General features: G+C 37.7%; 1 protein-coding gene across 1 annotated transcript; it reads left to right on the top strand.

Moving 5' to 3' along the window:
* Positions 1-20,808: 20,808 nt before the first annotated feature.
* LOC131046256 (uncharacterized) lies at positions 20,809-22,725 on the top strand. The gene has a single exon (XM_057979943.2). The coding sequence runs from the start codon at positions 21,036-21,038 to the stop codon at positions 22,404-22,406; it is 1,371 nt and encodes a 456-aa protein (XP_057835926.2). The 5' UTR covers positions 20,809-21,035; the 3' UTR covers positions 22,407-22,725.
* Positions 22,726-23,010: the final 285 nt, after the last annotated feature.

Genomic DNA, 23,010 nt, shown 5'->3' on the forward strand with positions numbered 1-23,010 from the left:
CCTTGTTAGAGGATTTGAATAACACCAAGCTTGTTAGAGATTACCCGGTTAGGGGATTTCAATCTATTGTAATTGTTAGAAAACAACAGGAGTTTGTTGATCTATTAGAATAGCACTTCACTTGCTTGTTCATATTCTTTTCATGGTCATATTTGCCTTTACTCAAACTACAAATACATCATTCAGTTTGGCAACCACACACTCAACTAAAACTTTGTCAACTCTGAAACTAAACAACTCATTGACCTTATAAACAAATCAACTAGGTCAGTAACACAACAAAAACATAATTCACATAGAGATTACAAACAATTCATTTCAAGTATGACCATTGGATTACATAACAATCTCTACACATCATTCAAGAAAGCCTCAACCACTCCTTGATCACCGCTTCATTGAACTTAGTAACTCATCACACGCTTTGCATTACATGCAGTATACTTGCTCATTCCCAAGAAAAAAACCATTACCTCAATGCGCCAAATACACTTTGAAACTCTCTTCATACAATATGCATATGTGTCATAATCATTACCGCTCACCATCAGATCATAAACCAATATAGCCAATTCACTAAACTCAATCGGTTAGGGTTTATCAAAACAACAGGTAGGGTTTATCAGTTCAACTCTATAATACTTCGCAATATCGGTTCACTCCACAAACTTACCTACCGGTCATAGTTTCCTTTCACTAGCTCTTCCTACCGGTTACAAAACAACATTACAACAACATCATTACCGGTTAATTGACATCAATGACAACATAACATTTCATTAATGTAATCTTAATGCAAATGCCAACAATTTCCCCCTTTGTGATTGATGGCAATACAAATGTCAATATCATTGATTGTTGTGATTGTGAATAGGAATCCTGGTTTATATTTTACAATTTACCATGTCTTCAGCTTGTCACTGGTTCTTCTCCCATAATCACATAGTTCTTCTCCCCCTTTGACAACAATGCCAAATTGAAAGTAAAACATGTAATGTAAAACTTCATTGTTCAGCATTAACAACCTACAAGTTGATGCTCCCCCTGTGGAATAACTCCACTTCTACACCAATCCTGCTGTAAAATTCTGCAAGTAGCTCTGGGACTGATGTACTCTACATCATGCTCAATTTACCTCATGAAGGGGTACAACCCCTAGATGACTTCTAAGATACTCAAAAGTAGTCTTAGGTAGAGGTTTAGTAAAGATATGTGCAAGTTGTTCCTTAGTATAAACATGCTCCAAGATCACATCTTTACTCTGCACTTTTTCCCTCAAGAAATGATACTTCAATTCAATGTGCTTGGTTTGTGCATGCAAGACAGGATTCTTTGAAATATTTATGGCACTGGTATTGTCACATAAGATCTTGACAGGTTTTGTAAACTTCATCTTGAAACCTTCTAAAATGTGCCTCATCTAGATAGCCTGGGTACAATTCATATAAGTTGCAACACACTCAGCTTTAGCAATAGACTGTGAAATACAACTCTGCTTCTTGCTACTCCATGAAACAAGTCTTCCTCTGAGAAAGAATGCTCCACCGGTTGTGCTTTTCTGGTCATCAACATTACCTTCCCAGTCTGCATTTGTGTACACCTTCAAATCAAAGTTTACTTCATATGGATACCATAATCCATAGTCAACAATACCTTTCAAATATCTAAAAATCCTCTTGGTTGCTATCAAATGTGTTTCCTTTAGATTCTTCTGAAATCTTGCAACTAGACCAACTGCATGAGCTATATCTGGTCTGTTGTGAACAGCATAGTACAATTTTTCAATCATTGATTTGTACTGCTTCTCATCAATAGATGTGGCCTCATATTCCTTAGAAAACTTACAACCTGTAACCATTGGTGTTCCAACTGGTTTACAGTCACTCATATTGAATGTCTTTAATACCTCCTTCACATACTTAGACTATGTAATGAAAATACCACTCTTCATTTTCTATATTTGCAAACCTATGAAACTTTTTATCTCTCCAACTACAGACATTTCAAACTCATTTTTCATTTCATTTGCAAATTCATTTCTCATGTCATCATTCCCTCCAAGTATGATATCATCTACACACACTTCACTAACCAGTATCTTATCTCCTTCAAATTTGAGATATATGTTGTTATCTTCATTGGTTCTCTAAAAACATATCTTCATCAGGTGTGAATGAAGCCTTTCATACCATTCTCTTGGTGCTTGCTTTAATCCATATAATGCCTTATGAAACTTACATACCATGTCTTTCTCATTAGTCGGAGCATAACCATTTGGCTGCTCAATGTATACTTCTTCCAGTATTCCATTCAAAAATGTTGACTTTACATCCATCTAGTATACTTTAAATCCCTTGTGTGTTGTAAATGCAATTAAAGTTCTGACACCTTCTAGTCTAGCCACTGGTGCAAAAGTCTCACCATAATCTTCTCCTTCTTCTTGTGCATAACCTTTGCAAACCAATTTAGCTTTGTTGTGAACTACAACACCATCTTCATTCAACTTGTTCCTAGAAACCCACTTAGTACCTATCACATTTTTATTTACCGGTCGGGGTACTAGAGTCCAAGTGTTGTTATTCTCAATTTGTTCAAGTTCCTCCTCCATAGCTTTAACCCAATGATCATCTCCAAATGCTTCCTTAGCAGTTCTAGGCTCAATAATGGAGATCATGCAAGAATTCTCTCTGATTCTTCTTCTGATCAATACTCTAGCATCCTTATCTCTACTAATTTGCTCAGGATTGTGATTGAGTCTCACATACCTCATAATAAGATGATCATTATCTTCAGGTTCTTCTTCATTGTTAACATCATCTTCTTTTGAATCTACCTATTTCGGTTGAACTGGTACAACAACATTCTCTTTACTGGTTTCAAGTTTCACAGGTTTTGGTTCCAAAAACAAAATGCAAGGATCTTCATCTTTTTTCTCCACATTGGTTTCCCTTGAGACTTCAGGATACTCATCCACTCGAACATCAACACTCTCAATGATTCTCTGTGTCGGGTTGTTATAACATTTGTAGTCCTTAGTCTTGGTGGAATAACCAAGAAATATATCTTCATCACTTTTAGCCTCAAACTTGCTAACATAGTCACCTCTCTTAATAAAACATTTACTACCAAATATCTTGAAATAACCAACATTAGGTGATCTACCATAATAGTATCCATAAGGAGTCTTGTCCTTGCCACTTTTTACCAAAATCTTGTTCATTGTGTAGATAGTTGTGTTGACAATTTCTCTCCAAAAAGTCTTCGCTACACCTCCTTGTATCAGTATTGCCCTAGCAGCTTCAATAACTCATTAGTTGTTTCTCTCTACAATATTGTTTTGTTGTGGTGTCCTTGATGCAAAAATTTTCTTCTTGATACCATTCTCTTCACAATATCTACTGAATTCCTCATAAGTGAATTCTCCACCTTGATCAGTCCTCGGGCACTTTATCTTCTTTCCACTCTCCTTTTCAGCTAAGGCCCTGAATGCCTTGAATTTAATAAATGCCTTTGTTTTATCCTTCAGGAATGTGACCCACATCATTCTTGAGAAATCATCAGTGAAGATCATGAAATATCTGTCACCTTGAATACTTTTAGTCCTTATTAGTCCACAGAGGTTTGTATGAACCAAATCTAACAGATGGTCCACTGAAAAAGATTTGTTATTGAAAGTTGAGGATGTCATCTTTCCCAACTGACATTCCTTATATAGAGCATTAACCAGTTTTTCCAACTGAGGCAAACCTTTCACTGTCTTTGACTTACTCACTTTAATAATGTTATCAAAATTTATATGACAAAATCTCCTATGTCAAAGCTAAGTATCATCTATATAGCAATTAAACAGTTGTTGACTTTAGGATTCAGGTGAAACAAGTTACCTTTAGTCTGCTTCCCAGTTGCAATCAGTTCACCTTTGCTCCCATAGATTTTGCACATGCCATTCTTAAACTCCAATGGATATCCTCTGTCATTGAGTTGGGAAACACTTAACAGACTATGCTTTAGACCTTCAACCTAGTAGACATCATCTGCACTGCTCTTTCCATTAAGAGAAATAGTTCCCTTATCTTTAACCATGTAGGGTGAGTCATTACCAAATCTTAAAACTCTACCATCAAATTCCTTTAAAGAAATAAATTTTCTTCAATCACCGATCATGTGATGTGAATAACCACTATCAATGATCCAATCATCAGAATTATCCATTCATGAAATTAAAGCCTTCTGATCAGATGTTTCCTCTTTAATGGCTACAAACACAATGTCTTCATTAGCATCACCATCAGATTCCTCATCAGTGATACCACTATCAACTGCAATAAGACAAACTCTTTTGCCTTTTCCCTTGTACTTCTTGAATTTCTCTCGCTTGTGCTCATTATCACCATTAGGATAGTTAGCAACTATGTGTCTAATCTTGTTGCATGTAAAACATTTCAAAGGTAATTTACCTCTATATTTGCCAATACCTCTGGGCAACCGCTTGGCCAACAATACTTCGAGGTAAACCAAACTATCTTCATCATCAACTTCTCTACTGGATCTAGATTCATAACTGTGACTAACATCTCTACTTTTTCTCATAGATGGGTTAGAAATAGAATCTCTAAATGTTGATTCAGATTTATGAATACTACCATCATAACCATTTAATTCAAAAGCAGTAAGCTTACCAATGATGGATTCAAGGGTTACCTTGGTTTTATCAATAGATTTCAACTCTTGAATGGTTGCAACTTGGATAGCATAGACCGATAGCAGGGTTCTCAATACCTTACTAACCACTGTGGCATCATCCATTTTAGCACCAATACTCTTGATCTCACCAACTATCTCTTTTATCCTCTGACCATACTATTGGCTATTCTCACCTTCAGCCATCTACATGTCATCAAACTTTCCTCTTAGACTCTCTTCCTTGGAAATCTTTACATGTTCATCACCACTATAAATCTCTTCAAGTTTCTTCCATACCTCATATGCAGTCTCCTAACCATGGACATCTACATACTATGTGATTCTCTGAAAAATACACATAATTGTTAGGCTAAAACCTGTGGTCGTATAACATACAAAAACACAAGAAACAAGGATCAAAGTTAGTGTTATTCAACCAAAAACAAGCCTAAGCAGGCATATCAAAAGAGATACTAAAAACATGCTAAAAATATTTAACTACGGAAGTAAATATAACAAGGCATCTCCAAATGCCTTCTAACATGCTCTTAGCTCCTTCTCCCTTGTTCCTCTCCTCTCCAAGTTCCAAATTAGTGTAGCTCTCAGCAGCTTTTTGCACTATGGATGCCTTATGGAGGTTCAAGATTGTAGATGATTACTCTAAAATGCTATGCAAATGTGAATAAAAACTAATATTAGATGCTATGATGCTAAAATGATTTATTTTAGGCCAAAATAACAATATATTAGTGATTTATGCTAAATGATCTCTAAAATTCTCTATAATCTAAATGCATACAAGTTTTTAGGATGCTTGAGGCTTGAGGATTTGAAAATGAGGAATGTGAGCTCTATTTATAGGAAAAATGGAGCAATGGATGGTTGAGATTGAGTAATCTCAACAAAGGTCAAGATTGAATGATATTCAATCCATGTGAGGGCTTTCAACCCAATCCCAGGATGACAAGTGTCAATATGAGATAGGTTGAGAGGAGAGGGAAGAAGCATTAAATGCTTGACATGACCTGAGGGTTAACTTGGGAGTTAAGGTCAATGGTTGGGTTGAGTGAATAAATTTATTATCCAAAGGATAATGCTTTTATCCAATGAATAAATTCTTGTGCAAAGGTAAAAGGGATAACCATGGTCAAAGCAATAAATGCTTGAGGAGACACATGAGTCACATGAGGGTTGAGTTAGGGGTTAACCATAAATGGTCATGTAAGAGCCATAAGTGGTTTGGAAGACTTTAGAGGTTAATTTGTTGAACACACAAAGCATTAAATACTTTTCAAAGACTTTGAAGTCTTTGAGAAGTGACTCCAAGTTGCTTAGGAATGTGACAATAATTAAGGGATGGATTAGGTTAATTAAGAAGGGCATAGAAGAATCTAGAAGGGGGTTAGGATTGCAAGTGGGTTTGGTGGGTGAGGAAAAATAGGATTTTTATTAAAATAAAATTCATTTATTTCAATAAATAGGTGCAAGTTGCATTTGTAGGAAAATGCAAGTGGGGGGGATAAATGTTTTATTTAATTTATTTAAAAGAGGAAAAGGGTTAAATGAAAAAAATAGGATTTATTCATTTATTTGATTGTGAGTTTGGTTTAATGAATTAATTTAAAATAAATTGAATAATTTATTTAATTAATAGGAGAATGTTTGAAGATGAATTAATTAAATATTAATTTAATTAATTGATGGCTAGTGGATTTTTAATCAAATAAATGGTGAATATTCATTTAATTAAACTGGATAGATTTATGTGACTACATTCTGCATCAAACAAAGAATTGATAATAGCCTCCAGTGCTTGATTGTTTTCCTGTTGCTCTTTTTTCTGATCATCAGTCATAATCCCACTAGGTGCAACATATTGAATATTAACATATTCCCAGTATTGATTTCCAAGACTCTTGATATAAATTTTCATTCTATCACTCCATATCCTATAGTTCTCTCTATTAAAGTTTGGACCTTCCTTCTCCATCATATTCTACAAGATCTTTACCTCAAGTTGTTAGGCTTGGACCTTAAAGGACCTGAGAAGCTCTAATACCAATTGATGGTATGATGAAAGAACAAGGATCTGGTCAGCTACTGAGAGGGAGGGTGAATCAATAGATAGAAAAACTGATAAACTTCACCAATCTCAAAATCAATCTCTCAAAGTAAACTTAGAACTATCAATGCAATATCACTATCAAGCTAAACCGGCTGGCTATTACAACAAATTAACAGTAAGCAACTTGTAACTCAAAAATATCCAAATACTTTTACTAGCATAAGTAAAACTTCATTTCATATTGTTGTCGTTTATCATGACTTATCAAAGTGGATTAAGTAGTTAAGCAAATCAACCATAGAAAACATAACCACAAAAACATTCACCACTTGACACAATATTTTGACGTGGAAACCCAAATGGGAAAAAACAAGGTGAGATGAGACTCACAAGATAACTATTTGAACTCTTTTGAAGTTTGCCTTGTTAGGAGCCAAGCCTGTTAAAGCTTTTACAAAAGTCTTGTTAAGAACAAATCCTGTTAGGGACCACCCAGTTAAGGGATTGACTATAATGCCTTGTTAGAAGCAATACCCTGTGAGGAGTAACCTTTGTAAAGGATTTAGAATCCAAGCTAATGGATCACCTTGTTAGAGGATTTGAATAACACCAAGCTTGTTAGAGCTTACCCGGTTAGGGGACTTCAATCTGTTGTACTTGTTAGAAAACAACAGGAGTTTGTTGATCTGTTAGAATAGCACTTCACTTGCTTTTTCAGATCCTTTTCATGCTCCTATCTGCCTTTACTCAAACTACGGATACATCATCAGGTTTGACAACCACACACTCAACTGAAAATTTGCCAACTCTGAAACTAAACAACTCATTGACCTTATAAACAAATCAACTAGATCAGTAACACAACAAAAACCTAATTCACATAGAGATTAAAAACAGGTCGGTTCAAGTATGACCATTGGATTACATAACAATCCCTACACATAATTCAAGAAATCCTAGACTGGTCCTTGATCACCGCTTCATCGAACTTAGTAACTCATCACATGCTTTGCATTACATGCAATATACTTTCTCATTCCCAAGACAAAAACCATTACCTCAACGTGCCAAATACACTTTGAAACTCTCTTCATACAATATACATATGTGTCATAATCATTACCGCTCACCATCAGATCATAAACCAATATAATCAATTCACCAAACTTAATCGGTTAGGGTTTATCAAAATGATAGGTAGGGTTTACCGGTTCAACTCTCCAATACTTAGCAATACCGGTTCACTCCACAAACTTACCTACCGGTTACAGTTTCCTTTCATTAGCTCTTCCTACTCATTACAAAATAACATTACAACAACATCATTACCGGTTAATTGACATCAATGACAACATAACATTTCATTAATGCAATCTTCATGAAAATGCCAACAATCACATGATGTGCTAAGGGGTCATATGGTGTCCTAACACATTTGTGGCCGCTTAGGACCCCATATGACCCCTAATGACACCATATGAACCCTTAGGACCCCATATGTCTCCTAACGACACCATGTGACCCCTTTTAACATCATAGTACATGACATGACCCCTTAGAACACCATATGACCCCTTTGGACCAAATGATGTCCTAATAGGTCAATGATGTCCCAAGGGGTTATATGGTGCTTTAATAGATCTGTGGCCCCTTAGGACCCCATATGACACCTAAAAACACCATATGATCCCTTAGGACATTGTATGACCCCTTAGGACCATATGATGCCCTAATAGGTCATATGGTATCCTAAGGGGTCATATGGTGTTATGGTACAAGTGTGGCCCCTTAGGACCCCATATGACCCCTAATAACACCATATGACCCCTTAGGACCATATAATGTCCTAATGTGTCATATGGTGCTCTAATACATGTGTGGCTCCTGAGGACTCCAAATGATCCCTAACTGCACCATATGACCACATAGGAGACCATATGACCTCAAACAATACCATATGACCCCTAAGGACTCTATATGACCCGCAAAACACCACATGACCCCTTAGGACCCCATATGACCCCCCAGAACACCATATGATCCATTTTAACATTTGAGTACACGACATGACCCTTTAGCACACCATATGACCCCTTACGACCACATGATATCCTACGGGGTCATATGGTGTCAAAAGGCATTATATGGTGTTCTAACAAATTTGTGGCCCCTTGGGACCCCAAATGATCCCTATGACACCATATGACCTTGTAGGACACCATATGACCTCTAACAACACCATATGACCCCTTATGACACTATATGACCCTCAAGACTCCATATGATCCCATATGACCCCTTAGGACACCATACGACCGATTAGGACACCATATGAAACATTTTAACATCCTAGTACATGACATGACTCCTTAGGACACCATATGACCACTGAGGACACCATTATGACTCCTTAGGAACACATGATGTCCTAAGGGGTTATATGGTGTCCTAAGGGGTCATATGGTGTTCTAACACATGTGTGGCCCCTTAGGACCCCATATGAACCCTAACAACATCATATGACCCCTTAGGACACAATATGACCACGTAGGACCAAATGATGTCCTAATGGGTCATATCATGTTCTAATAGATCTGTGGCCCCTTAGGACCCCATATGACCCCTAATGACTCCACATAACCCCTTAGGACCATATGATGTCCTAATGGGTCATATGGTTCTCCTAAAGGGTCATATGTTCTAACACATGTGTGGCCCGTTAGCACCCCAAATGACCCCTAATGACATTATATCACCCCTTAGGAAACCATATGACCTCTAACAATACCATATAACCACTTAGGACACTATATGACCCTAAAGTCACCATATCACCCCTTAGGACCCCATATGACTCCTCATGACACCATTTGACCCCTTAGGACACCATATGAGCCCTTAGGACCACATGATGTCCTACGGGGTCATATAGTGTTCTAACACATGTGTGGCCCATTAGCACCCCATATGAACCCTAATGAAACCATATGACCCCTTAGGACCAGATGATGTCCTAAGGGGTCATAGGGTGTTGTAACACGTGTGGCCCCTTGGGACACCATATGAACCCTAACTACACCATATGACCCCTTAGGACCAAATGATGTCTTAATTGGTCATATGGTGTCCTAAGGGGTCATATGGTGTTCTAATAGATCTATGGCCCCTTAGGACCCCATATGACCCCTAACAAGACCATATGACCCCTTAGGACCATATGATGTCCTAATGGGTCATATTGTCTCCTAAGGGGTCATATGGCGTACTAACACATGTCTAGCCCCTTAGGACCCCAAATGACCCCTGTCGACACCATATAACCTTGAAAAATACCATATGACCGCTTAGGACACTATATGACCCTAATGAAACCATATGACCCCATATGACTCCTCATGACACCATATGACCCCTTAGGACACTATATGACCCATTTTAACATCCTAGTACACGATATGACCCCTTAGGTGACTTTATGACCCCTTAGGACTATCATGTAGCCCTAAGGGGTCATATGGTGTCTTGAGGGATCATATGGTGATCTAACACGTGTGGGCCCTTAGCACTCCATTTGAACCCTAATAACACCATATGACACCTTAGGACACTAGATGACCCCTTAGGACCATATGATGTCATAATAGGTCATATGGTCTTCTAAGGGGTCATATGTTGTTCTAACACATGTGTGGCTCCTTAGGACCCCATATGACCCCTACCGACACCATATGACCCTCAAGTGAACAACTTCTGGATTTGATTGTGTGTAAGTGTTGATGACTAAAAACTTACACATAATCAAATCCAGAAGTTGCTCACTTAATTATCATGGATTGTGGAAATCTAATAGAATTGACCATATGATGCCTTAGGGCACCATATGATTTCCTAATGGGTCAAATGGTGTCCTAAGGGATCATATGGTGTTCTAACACATGTGTGGCCCCTTAGGTCACCATATGACTCCTAACAACACCTTATGACCTCTTAGGATACCATATGACCCCTTAGGACCATATGATGTCCTCATGGGTCGTATGGTGTCATAAAGGGTCATATGGTGTCCTAAGGTGTCATATGGTGTTCTAACACATCTATGGCCCCTTAGGACCCCAAACGACCCCTAACAACACCATATGATCCCTTAGGAAACCATATGATCTCTAAAGACACCATGTGACCCCTTAGGATGCTATATGACACTCAGGACACCATATGATCCCTTAGGACTTCATATGACCCCTCAAAATAGCATGTGCCCCCTAAGGAGAACATATGACTCTTTAGGACCCGATATGACCCATTTTAACATCCTAGTGCATAATATGACCCTTTAGGACACCATATGACCCCTTAGGACACCATATGACCCCTTAGGACCACATGATGTCCTAAGGTGTCATATGGTGTCATAAGGGGTCATATGGTGTTGTAACACATGTGTGGCCCCTTAGGACCCCATATGACTCCTAACAACAACATATGACCACTTAGGATACCATATGACCTTTTAGGACCATATGATGTCCTAATGTGTCATATGGTGTCCTAAGGGGTCATATGGTGTTGTAACACATCTGTGGCCCCTTAGGACCCCATATGACCCCTACCAACACCATATGAACCCTTAGGATCCCATATGTCTGCTAACGACACCATGTCACCGCTTTTAACATCCTAGTACATGACTTGACCCCTTAGGACCAAATGACGTCCTTATTGGTCATAAGGTGTCCTAAGAGGTCATATGGTGTTCTAACAAATCTATGTCCCCTAAGGACCCCATATGACCCCTAACGACACCATATGACTCCTTAGGACCATATGATGTCCTAATGGGTCATATCACATCCTAAGGGGTCATATTGTTTTATGACACATGTGTGGCCTCTTAGGACACCATATGACCCCTTAGGAAACCATAGGACCCCTTCGGACCATATGGTGTCCTAAGGGGTCATATGGTGTCCTAAGGGGTCATATGGTGTTCTAACACATGTTTGGCACCTTAGGACCCCAAATGATCCCTAACGACACCATATGACCCCTTAGGACACTATGTGAACCTCATGACACCATATGACCCCTTAGGACCCCATATGACCCCTCAGGATACCATATGACCCCTAAGGACACCATATGATCCATTTTAACAACCTAGTACATGACATGACCCCTTAGTACACCATATGACCCCTTACGACCACATGATGTTCTATGGTGTTATATGGTGTCCTGAGGGGTCATATGGTGTTATTACACATGTGTGGACCCTTAGGACCCCAAATGTCCTCTAACAACACCATATGACCCCTTAGTATACCATATGACCTCTAACGACACCATATGATGCCTTAGGACACTATATGACCCTCAAGACATGATATGACTACTTAGGACACCATATAACCCATTATGACACCATATGACCCATTTTAACATCCCAGTAGATGACATGACCTTTTAGGACACCATATGACCCCATAGGACACCATATGACCCCTTAGGACCACATGATGGTCCAAAGGGGTCATATGGTGTTCTAACATATCTGTGGTCCCTTAGGACCCCATATGAACCTTAACGACATCATATGACCCCTTAGGATACCATATGACCCCTTATGACAAAATAATGTCCTAATGGGTTATATGGTGTCCTAAGGGATCTTATGGGGTTCTAACATATATGTGGGCCCTTAGGACCCCATATGACCCCTAACAACACCATATGACCCCTGAGGACCACATGATGTCATAGTGGGTCATATGGTCTCCTAAGGGGTCATATGGTGTTATAATACATGTGTGGTCCCTTAGGACCCCAAATGACCCCTAATGACACCATATGACTCCTTAGGACACCATATGACCTCTAATGACACCATATGACCACATAGGATACTATATGACCCTCAAGATTCCATATGACACCTTAGGATCCCATATGATCCCTGGAAACACCATATGACCCCTTAGGACACCATATGACACATTTTAACATCCTAGTACATGACATGACCCCTTAGGACACAATATGACCCATTAGGACACCATATGACCCCTTAGTACCACATGATGTCTTAAGGGTTCATATGGTGTCTTAAGGGGTCATACAATGTTCTAACTCATGTTTGGCTCATTAGGACCCCATATAAACCCAATGACATCATATGGCCCCTTAGGACACCATAGGACCCATTAGGACCATATGATGTCCTAATGGGTTATATGGTGTCCAAAGGGGTCATATGGTGTTCTCACACGTGTGGCCCTTTAGGACCCCATATGACCCCTAACAACACCATATGACCCCTTAGTACACCATATGATGCCTGAGGAGGACCATATGGTGTCCTAATGGGGGTCATATAGTGTCCTTAGGGGTTATATGGTGTTCTCACACATGTATGGCCCAATAGGAACCCATATGACCCCTAACAACACCATATGACCCCTTAGGACCATATGACATCCTGATGGGTCATATTATGTTCTAAGGGGTCATATGGTGTTTTAACACATGTGTATCCCCTTAGGCCCCAAATGACCTCTAACGACACCATATGACCCCTTAGAACACCATATGACCTCTAATGACACCATATGACCCCTTAGGACACTATATGACCCTCAAGACACCATATGATCCCTTAGGACAACATATGACCCCTTAGGACAACATATGACCTCTTAGGACACCATATGACTCATTTTGACATCCCAGTACACGACATGACCCTTTAGGACACCATATGACCCCTTAGAACACCACATGACTCCTTAGGACCATATAATGTCCTAAGGGGTCATATGGTGTCCTGATGGGTCATATGGTGTTCTAACACATGTGTGGCCTCTTAGGACCCCAAATGACCCCTAATGACATAATATGACCCCTTAGGACACCATATGACCTCTAACAACACCATATGACCCCTTTGGACACTATATGACCCTTAGGACACCATATGACTCCTTAGAACTCCAAATGACCCCTTTATGACACCATATGACCCCTTAGCACACCATATGACCCATTAGGACACCATATGACCCATTTTAACATCATGGTACATGACATGACCCCTTAGGACCACATGATGTCCTAAGGGGTCATATGGTGTTCTAACACATGTGTGGCCCTTAGGACCCCATATGAACCCTACTAACACCATATGACCCCTTAGGACACCATATGACCCCTTAGGACCAAATGATTTCCTAATGGATCATATGGTATCCTAAGGGGTCATATGGTATTCTAAAAAATCTTTGGCCCCTTAGGACCCCATATGACTAATGACACCATATGACCCCTTAGGACACCATATGACCCCTTAGGACCATATGATGTCCTAAGGGGTCATATTGTCTCCTAAAGGGTCGTATGGTGTTATAACACATGTGTGGTCCCTTAGGAGCCCAAATAATCCTTAGCGACACCATGTGACCCCTTAGGACACTGTATGACCTCTAGCAACACCATATGACCCCTTAGGACACTATATTACCCTCAGGACACCGTATAACTCCTTATGACCCCATATGACCACTCAAGACATCATGTGACCCCTTAGGAAACCATATGACCCATTCAACATCTTAGTACATGACATGATCCCTTATGACACCATATGACCTCTTAGGACACCATATGATCCCTCAGCATTCATATGGTGTTGTAAAACATGTGTGGCCCCTTAGGTCGCCATATGACCCCTAACAACACCATATGACCCCTTAGGACCATATGATGTCCGAATGGTTCATATGGTGTTCTAGCGCGTGTGGCCCCTTAGGATCCCAAATGACCCCTAATGACACTATATGACCCCTTAGGACCATATGATGTCCTAATGGTTCATATGGTGTTCTAACACGTGTGGCCCCTTAGGATCCCAAATGACACCATATGACCCCTTAGGACACTATATGACCTCTAATGACACCATATGAACCCTTAGGAAACTATATGACCCTTAGGACACCATATGATCTCTTAGGACCCCATATGACCCCTCAAGATAGCATATGACCCCTTAGGAGAACATATGACCCCTCAAGATACCATATGACCCATTTTAACATCCTAGTACACGACATGACCCTTCAAGACAACATATGACCCCTTAGGACCACATGATGTCCTAATGGATCATATGGTGTCCTAAGGGGTCATATGGTGTTCTAACACAAGTGTGGCCACTTAGGACCCCATATGACCCCTAATGACACCATATGACCCCTTAGGACACTATATGACCCCTTAAGACCATATGATGTTCTAATGGGTCATATGATGTCCTAAGGGGTCATATGGTGTTGTAACACATGTGTGGCCCCTTAGGACCCCAAATGACCCCTAACGACATCATTTGATGTCCTAAGGGGTCATATGGTTTTCTAACATGTGTGGCCCCTTAGGACCCCATATGACCCCTAACACGGGGGTACAAGATTAATGGTAGATAGTTTAGGCCTATATGTAGAGGTAGATAGGTGGAGAGGAAGGGAGGGAAAAACCTAGAGAAGGGAGAGAGGGTGGGATGGAGAGGTGATGACCTAGACAATGGAGATAGAGAATAAGAGATGAAGAGAGAAGATGAGAGTGTGAGGGAGGGACATAGGGAGGGAGAGGGGAAGAAAGGAAGGGAGATACCTAGAGAGGGGAGGGAGGTAGAAGAGAAGAGATAGATGAACAAAGAGATGAGTAAGAGGGGATGGATGGAGAGGTAGACATGGAGGGAATGAGAGACCTAGGGAATGCGAAGATAGATAGGTTTGGAGAGAGAGAGAGAGAGAGAGAGAGAGTTCATAAATGGATAGGGGTAAGGGGGAGAGAGAGAAAGGTGGCGAGGGAGAGAGAGAACTAGAGGGTGGACAATTAGATAGGTGAGAAACCTAGAGGGGGAGACTGAAGTGGATAATAATATAGGGAGGGAGAGGTAGTGAGGTAAATAGGGAGGGAGGGAAAGCCCTAAATATGGGTAGGGAGAGGATAGAAGGGATAGGTAGTGATCAAGAGAATGAAGAGGGAGTGGAGTGAATAATAAGAGAGTGAGAGAGAAGAAGAGAGAGGGAGGGAGTGAAGGATAGAAATGGGGGTGAGGAAGGAATGAAAGGTAGAGAGGGTGGGATGTACCTAGAGAGGGGAGAGAGAAGTGAGAGAGACAATAGAGGGAGATAGATAGGTCTAGATTTGGGGGAAGATAAAGAGAGTGAGATATCGAGCTAAAGAATGCTAATAGGAGAATGTTGATTACTAAAACTTGATTGTTTGAAATTTTATATGATCCTCTAAAAACTAGAATCTACATTATAACTCCTACAAAGTTGAAACCACTCTTAAACATCCTGCCAATATATACATGAAATATAACTTAAAGGGATCATTTGGCACACACCAAATATGGCACTCTCCCTATTTAGCATGTGCCAAATTCAAAAATTTCAGTTTTCACATTTTGTGTGCACTGAATGTGAAAATTGAAATTTTTGCATTTGGCGAGCACAAAATGTTCCACATTGTTAAATGTTCTGCATTATTAATTTTTGTATTGCTCTAATTTGGAGAGAAGCTTATGACAAGCTATACTCACCCTCGAAGTAGAATATATACATGAAATATAAAATGTCAGTATAAGAAAGAAAAAAGACATATTGAAATGTGACTTATACTTAAATTTTATATTTCATGTATATATTCTACTTTGGGGGTGGCTATAGGTTGTCGTGAGCTTGTCTCCAAATTAGAACAATGCAAAAATTAATAATGCACAACATTTAACAATGCGGAACATTTGGCGCTCGCCAAATGCAAAAAATTCAATTTTCACATTTGGCGCACGTCAAATGTGAAAATTGAAATTTTTTAATTTGGCGCATGCCAAATAGGGAGAGCTCCATATTTGGCGTGTGTCAAATGGTCTGATTTAGGAAACACGAACCCTTTGGTTTGTATTTTCCTTGGGCAACCAACCCGAAGGTTTGGATGACCATTTCATGCCAATGATGCATTTTTATGAAAAGATAAAAAGTGGCACCTTTTTGGTACCACAACTTGGTGTACCTACCCACATAGACCACCATAAAGTGGGCAGCCCTTGGCCATGACAACCACTATAGAAATAGCATGTAGGGCCCCTAGACTAGACCTCAATGCGGCTCACCAAAGAAAAATCATCCTCAATCTCATGCTTCACAATAGTTGGAGGAGATGGAACACAAGATTTGCCTTTGACGATTGGGAAGGAACCAACATCTAGAATAGAGCTAACGAGGAAACTGGAACACTTGACCACAAAGGGAAGAACCTTAGGAACCAAAATAGAGAAACCCTCCAAGAGCTCCCCACAAGGATGCACAGGGATAGTGGAAGAGCACCAATACCCAACTAGGGAGACATCCATGGGAAAAAACCATCTACCATTTCCCATAAACAAAGTCCCCTTGAGTCGAACCAAGCAGCCTCCCACACAATCGAGAATGACACAAAGAAGAACTAGAAAAGAGGTGAAACTCTCTTCCCAAACACCAAAAGGCCCTTCGTAGAAGCTGAATCCCATCAAACCACAACACCCCCTCACCATTGGCAAAGAGCCTACCTCAACAATATGAACGCAAACAACAACCACACACAACCAAGCACCTAACAAAGGGGGGAATACTATAACCATGGTGACAACAAAGGACCCAACATGGTTTACACTCCTGACAACACCATCATTGATAGCAACAACCAACCCATCGAGGCCCCTGCATGAGAGTGGAGCACAAGACTCTGAACCCAAGTAGTAGGAAGCCAGGACACCCACCAAACATGGGGCAAGGAGACCAATGTCGACAGAAAAATCATCACAGTCCTCATCTGAGTCTCCATCTCCCTCCTCTAAAGCCCCTGCAACACCTCCATGTGAAACCCTAGCCGTTCTGCCTCTCGCTCTTGCTTGCTCCATGTTTATGATTAAATGTTATAAAATTATATTGTTTATACTAAAATGATTAAAAAATATATGATTTTTAAAAAGTATTAATAAAAGAGAGAATGATTTGCTTTTTTATATATAAAATTACAATTATAAAATATACATACTTGGGTTATTGTATATGAGATTTTGGATTTAATTGTGTGCAATTTTGGTTCACACTTTGTGATCCATCATTAGGATGTATGAGAGTGGATGTAAGATAAAACTTTAATAAAAATATTTGTTGTGTAAAGCTTGTAATGAAATAGTTTAATTATTTATTCAAATTTCAATTTTATCTTATTTAAATGTTGTGAATCAAATCCCTATACAATATTAATCGATTTTATTACTTATATTTTAAAAAATAAAAATAAAAATTATTAAAATTTATATATTAAAAAAAATTCTTATCAAAAGATTAAATAATAGTTATAAATAATTTTTTAAACTTTTTTAATTAATAATATTAAAATAATTCTTATCAAAATATTAAATAATAGTTATAAATAATTTTTTTAACTTTTTTAATTAATAATATTAAAATATTTTATTATTTATTTTTATCATATATTTTTAATTAATATAAATATAATCACATCATTGAAAAACCATTCATTTTAAAAATAGATTGCACATTTATTTAAAAATAATGATAATTTCGCCGAAGGCGACTCCTTATCTGAAATGGACAAGCTCAATTTACAAATAGACGTTCCACACTTAACGAGAAATGTGCAAGACGATTGGGAGGATATAAATCGTTGGATCATTTTCCCGAAACGTTAGCCAATGGTTTTACTGCTTTGCGTGTTGATGACTGCAGGGACTTATCTTCTCCCGTGATGACGACGGGGACTTATCTTACTAATGCTTGGGAAATTTGCAACATACAAAGGACTAAGTTTTTTTTATTTTAAACTTTTTAAATGTTTTTTTTTTATTTTAAACTTTTTAAATGTACGTGTACTTTTCCAAAAGTTACGTGTAATATATTGTTTATTAATCTATGATATTTTTTCCCATACATAATAACACATTTAAATTAAGTTTAAAGACAAATTTTTAATTTATAGAATATAATAGATAATTAAATGAAAAAATAATAAATAAATTATTTTTAACATTTCATTTTTCATTATAAATTAATTTATTAAATATAATAATACATTAAAATAAATTTTTAAGGAGAAATATTTATTTAAATAAAATAATAAGATAATTGAATAAATAAATAAATAAATCTTTTTTATTTCAATAATCGGTTAATTTTAAAATTTGATCTTTGATTAAAATAAATCTTTAACAATATCCATAGTTTATATTAATCTAAATAACATTAAATAAGAATAATAATAACCTTGTTTTTATAGATAATAATAATAACAATTATTATAATTATAATATTTTTAAAAATATAATTTTTAATACTCCTATTTAAATATTTTTCTTTAAAACATTAGTTATTTTTTAAATAACAACTTCAATAATATTATACATTATCAAAATAAAAGAATGTTTTGCTTTTTTTTTAAGTTTCATTTTATATTTAACTTTTTAAATTTAATTTTACTTGTAACTTTTAAAATAGAAGTTAAAATTTTAGCTTTAACAATTTTCATATAGTTTATTTTTTATTTGAAATGTGACTTTAGTTTTAAAAATATAATTTATTAAAAAATTAATTATATTTATGTTTAATTTGTAATATTTTGTAAATGCAATTAACATTTATAAAGTCGCTCACACAAAATATTTTTCTATCTTCTCCTTAATTGTGTCAAAATAGGAGATCTATAATAAGATATGGCATCTACCATAACATCATGGAAGATAATTTTGTTAGATGTTACATCCCTTTTTTTCTTTCATCCTCTCTCTTTGTTCTTTATATCTCATTCTATTTTTTTCCATCTATCTCATTACTTATTCCTCTTTATTGCAAACATAACAAGAGCCTATTGGTAATGGAGTCTGAAAGAATTTGACAAATCACAAAACACATCTGGATAATATGTTTTGAATTATATCCATAAAATTAGAAAATTTGTATTGAAAAGTATATAATATAATGATCTTCGATTATTGCTTATGTTTTTTGATATCTTTTACATTACAAGTAGGGAGAGAGTGTTTTCTTCATTTCTTACTCTCTCTATGTGAGAAACTTGTAGTAATGTAAATTGGAAATAGTGTGGTTGTAAAAAAGTAAGCATTTACTAAAAATTTGTCTCAACTTCTTCAATCAAAATGCTCCATAAATGATAATTTAGGATTATTTTTCAAATGTATCTCTAAGAATTATGTAAACTCATAATATTCTTGCAATCACATCCTCCGTCATATATTATATCTACAATCATGTACTAAACATAATATTTCCCCCTTTCTAACATAATATATTTAAGCATAACCCAAAATCTAAAATGATAATCTTGAATTCAAACAACAAATTCCAAACCCTAAAACCATGCTTAGGTCTATAGAATGATAATGTATGCAAGCCATGATCTTCACATGTTTTTGAAAGGAAAACTATGAATACTCTATCAACATTGAAAGATTTAGAAGTTTTGTTTTAGTCATGTTTGAAAACCTGTAAGTTATGCATAATTGGTTTGATGCTATCACTTCTCCATTCAAATATTAATTGCACTAACAACATAATTCACCAAATGCTATATCAATTGATCACATTGACTACACAATTATATAAGAAAAAATACACAATTATATAAGAAAAAATTGACCATTTTTTATCACTAACCTTCCTAAACTTGAAATTGAGGAGTGATAAGGTGAGAACCGATGGATATAAATCAATCTGTCGTCCTATATCATCTCAAACCTGTCCAATCTTGAAATTGACGAGTGATAAGGTGAGAACCGATCAGTCCCACATATTCCCCGTGATCCTCCAACTCACATTTTGGACTGAAGTATTCAAATACAACTGAAACTTCTTTTCATAGTACAATAAATTAGGCTTATACTTGCAACCGCATTGTCCTCGGACCGTTCTTCATTTGCATATATAAATTTAATAATCTTACCAAAAAACGAACATCTCGGGGACCCTCGTTAATGATAACAACTTTGGTTTAATCTATCCATCCAACGTGTCAATGACACGAAAAGCCTCAATCCGTAAATCAGTTGTCATAACATCATCCTTACAACAGTTCAATTACAGATTGAACTGCTTTAGGATTTCGATTATGTCCTATAAATTGACCTAGGGTTTCACAAAAGTAAATTGAAAGTACCCACAACCCATTTTTTTGTCCTGTTCTTTGTTGTTTCCTTTCCCCTAAAAAAATGGCAGATTCTGAGCTCTCAATGAGGTTGGATCGTGCAAGGCCATTTCTGAGAGGGCAATATGATCAGATTGATCCATTACTGCCCAAATTTAGATCTGTTCTGTTAGAAGTGGGAGCCTCGGAGTGCTGGCACAAGCATGGCAGTTTCTTTGAACATCTCATGGATGTTTATAGGATTCTGAAGCTGTGGAATGCTCCTGATGCTATTGCCAGGTGTGGTTTATTTCATTCTGCTTATTCCAATTCTTATGTTAATCTTGCAATTTTTCAGCCCAATGTTGACAGGCAGAAAGTGAGAGACCTTATTGGGGATGAAGCAGAAGAGCTTGTGCACATGTTCTGTATTGTGCCCAGGCAGCCTCTTATTCATGACAATCTATTATTTCAATTTTCTGATGAGGACTTAGTTTCTGCACTGAAGGAGTCAGAGAAAACAGTGCAAGAGGCCGAGGCAGAGGATCTGAAGCTGCAGAAATTGGAATTGGAGGAGAAAGATGAGAATTGGATTGACAAAATCCATGACAAATATGAGATTCTTAAGACCCAATTGGAGGAAGAGTTGGATGAAATTTTTCTTCCTGATTGGAGGAGGAAAATCCAGAAAGTACTGCCCCATGAGGGAGTTGTAGTGAAACACATTAAAACAGGGGAGGATGTTCAGGTGCCCAGAAGATTGGTTGCAATCTTTTTATTCATGACCATGGCAGATTTTATAGACCAGCTGTTTAGTTTCCAGGATAATTTGTTTGATAACAGTAATGGGAAGCTTGACTGGTCAGGAAACAATTGGACTGCTCTGTGGCCAGGAGATGGCAAGCCAGGGCTATGGGTAAATTCTATTTCCAGAATGGGTGCTCTTTATAATCTGATTGTAAGGGAGGAGAAGCTCTTTCAAAGAGAAGAGAAGAGAAAGAATGGTAAGGTCAATGGAGAGAAGCTTAGCAACAGGGGTTTTGAAGAAATAGAGCTTGTGATTCCCCCTGTGTTTGATCACTGCAGGGCTGTATTATCCCCAACAGATCAAATCACTGCAAGAGAATTGTATTGGGAAGGGGTTTGTATGGCTCCTGCAGAAAAAGCCCATGAAAAAGCCCAACCACTACTTTCAAAATCTTGTAAGCTTGATCCCTTTGTAGGAGAACCCCATGTTGTTCTAGCTCACACTTATCTTTCCCAAGGCAAGTATGAGGAGGCAGAGGAGGAGGCAGAGATTGCATTGAAGCTCATGTTAGAGTGGGGTACAAATTGGGACAAGAGGATGTCATGGGAAGGCTGGATTGCATGGACAAGAGTGCTGGTCATGAAAGCAAAGGAAAAGTCCTGGCCTCAGACTGCCTGGGGAATTCTCAATTTGGGTCTTGTCAAGTAAGAATTAGCATTCAACTTCTCAGACTTTTTCTGGTTTGGCTAGACTCAATATCTATTGATATCATAATATACTAATGCAGTTCTATCTGATGCTATCTCTACCATATCTAAGAACATACTAAGTAATATACTAGATTTCTACTATTCTATCAGGATGCCATCTCTGTTCCACCTGACACTGTTTTTCTATTGCAAGAACTCAAAATGTATTTAACCATGCCACTGCACAATTCGCTTGTTTGAATTGAAAGGCATCATGGTTTTTGTTTATCTATAAATTACTCTAAAATGATATTACAGAAGTTACAGCATTTCCTCCATGCTACGAAGTGTACGGATTTTTGAGCAAAATCTGTTTTTCCTACGTGGTTTACTGTTCCATTTAAGATTTGTCGAGATTAAATTCTGCTCAAAATTAAGACCTACTCATGTCAGATAAATTTCAATCATGAGCTTGTTCGGCTTGGATTGTTTGGTTAAACTCTGTATCTAGTGTTTGAAACAATATCTATATATATTTTGTTTGAATAGGCTATTTTTGGTAAATTTTAAGTGGGGAATTCAATTCTGAGGTGGTCTAATCAGCTATGTAGCTCAGTCAAAAT

Source organism: Cryptomeria japonica, chromosome 7, assembly GCF_030272615.1.
Source record: "Cryptomeria japonica chromosome 7, Sugi_1.0, whole genome shotgun sequence".
NCBI classification, from domain to species: Eukaryota; Viridiplantae; Streptophyta; class Pinopsida; order Cupressales; family Cupressaceae; genus Cryptomeria; species Cryptomeria japonica.

Excerpts from the sequence above, each read along its gene's own strand:
- LOC131046256 (XM_057979943.2), top strand. The coding sequence starts at position 21,036 with ATGGCAGATTCTGAGCTCTCAATGAGGTTGGATCGTGCAAGGCCATTT.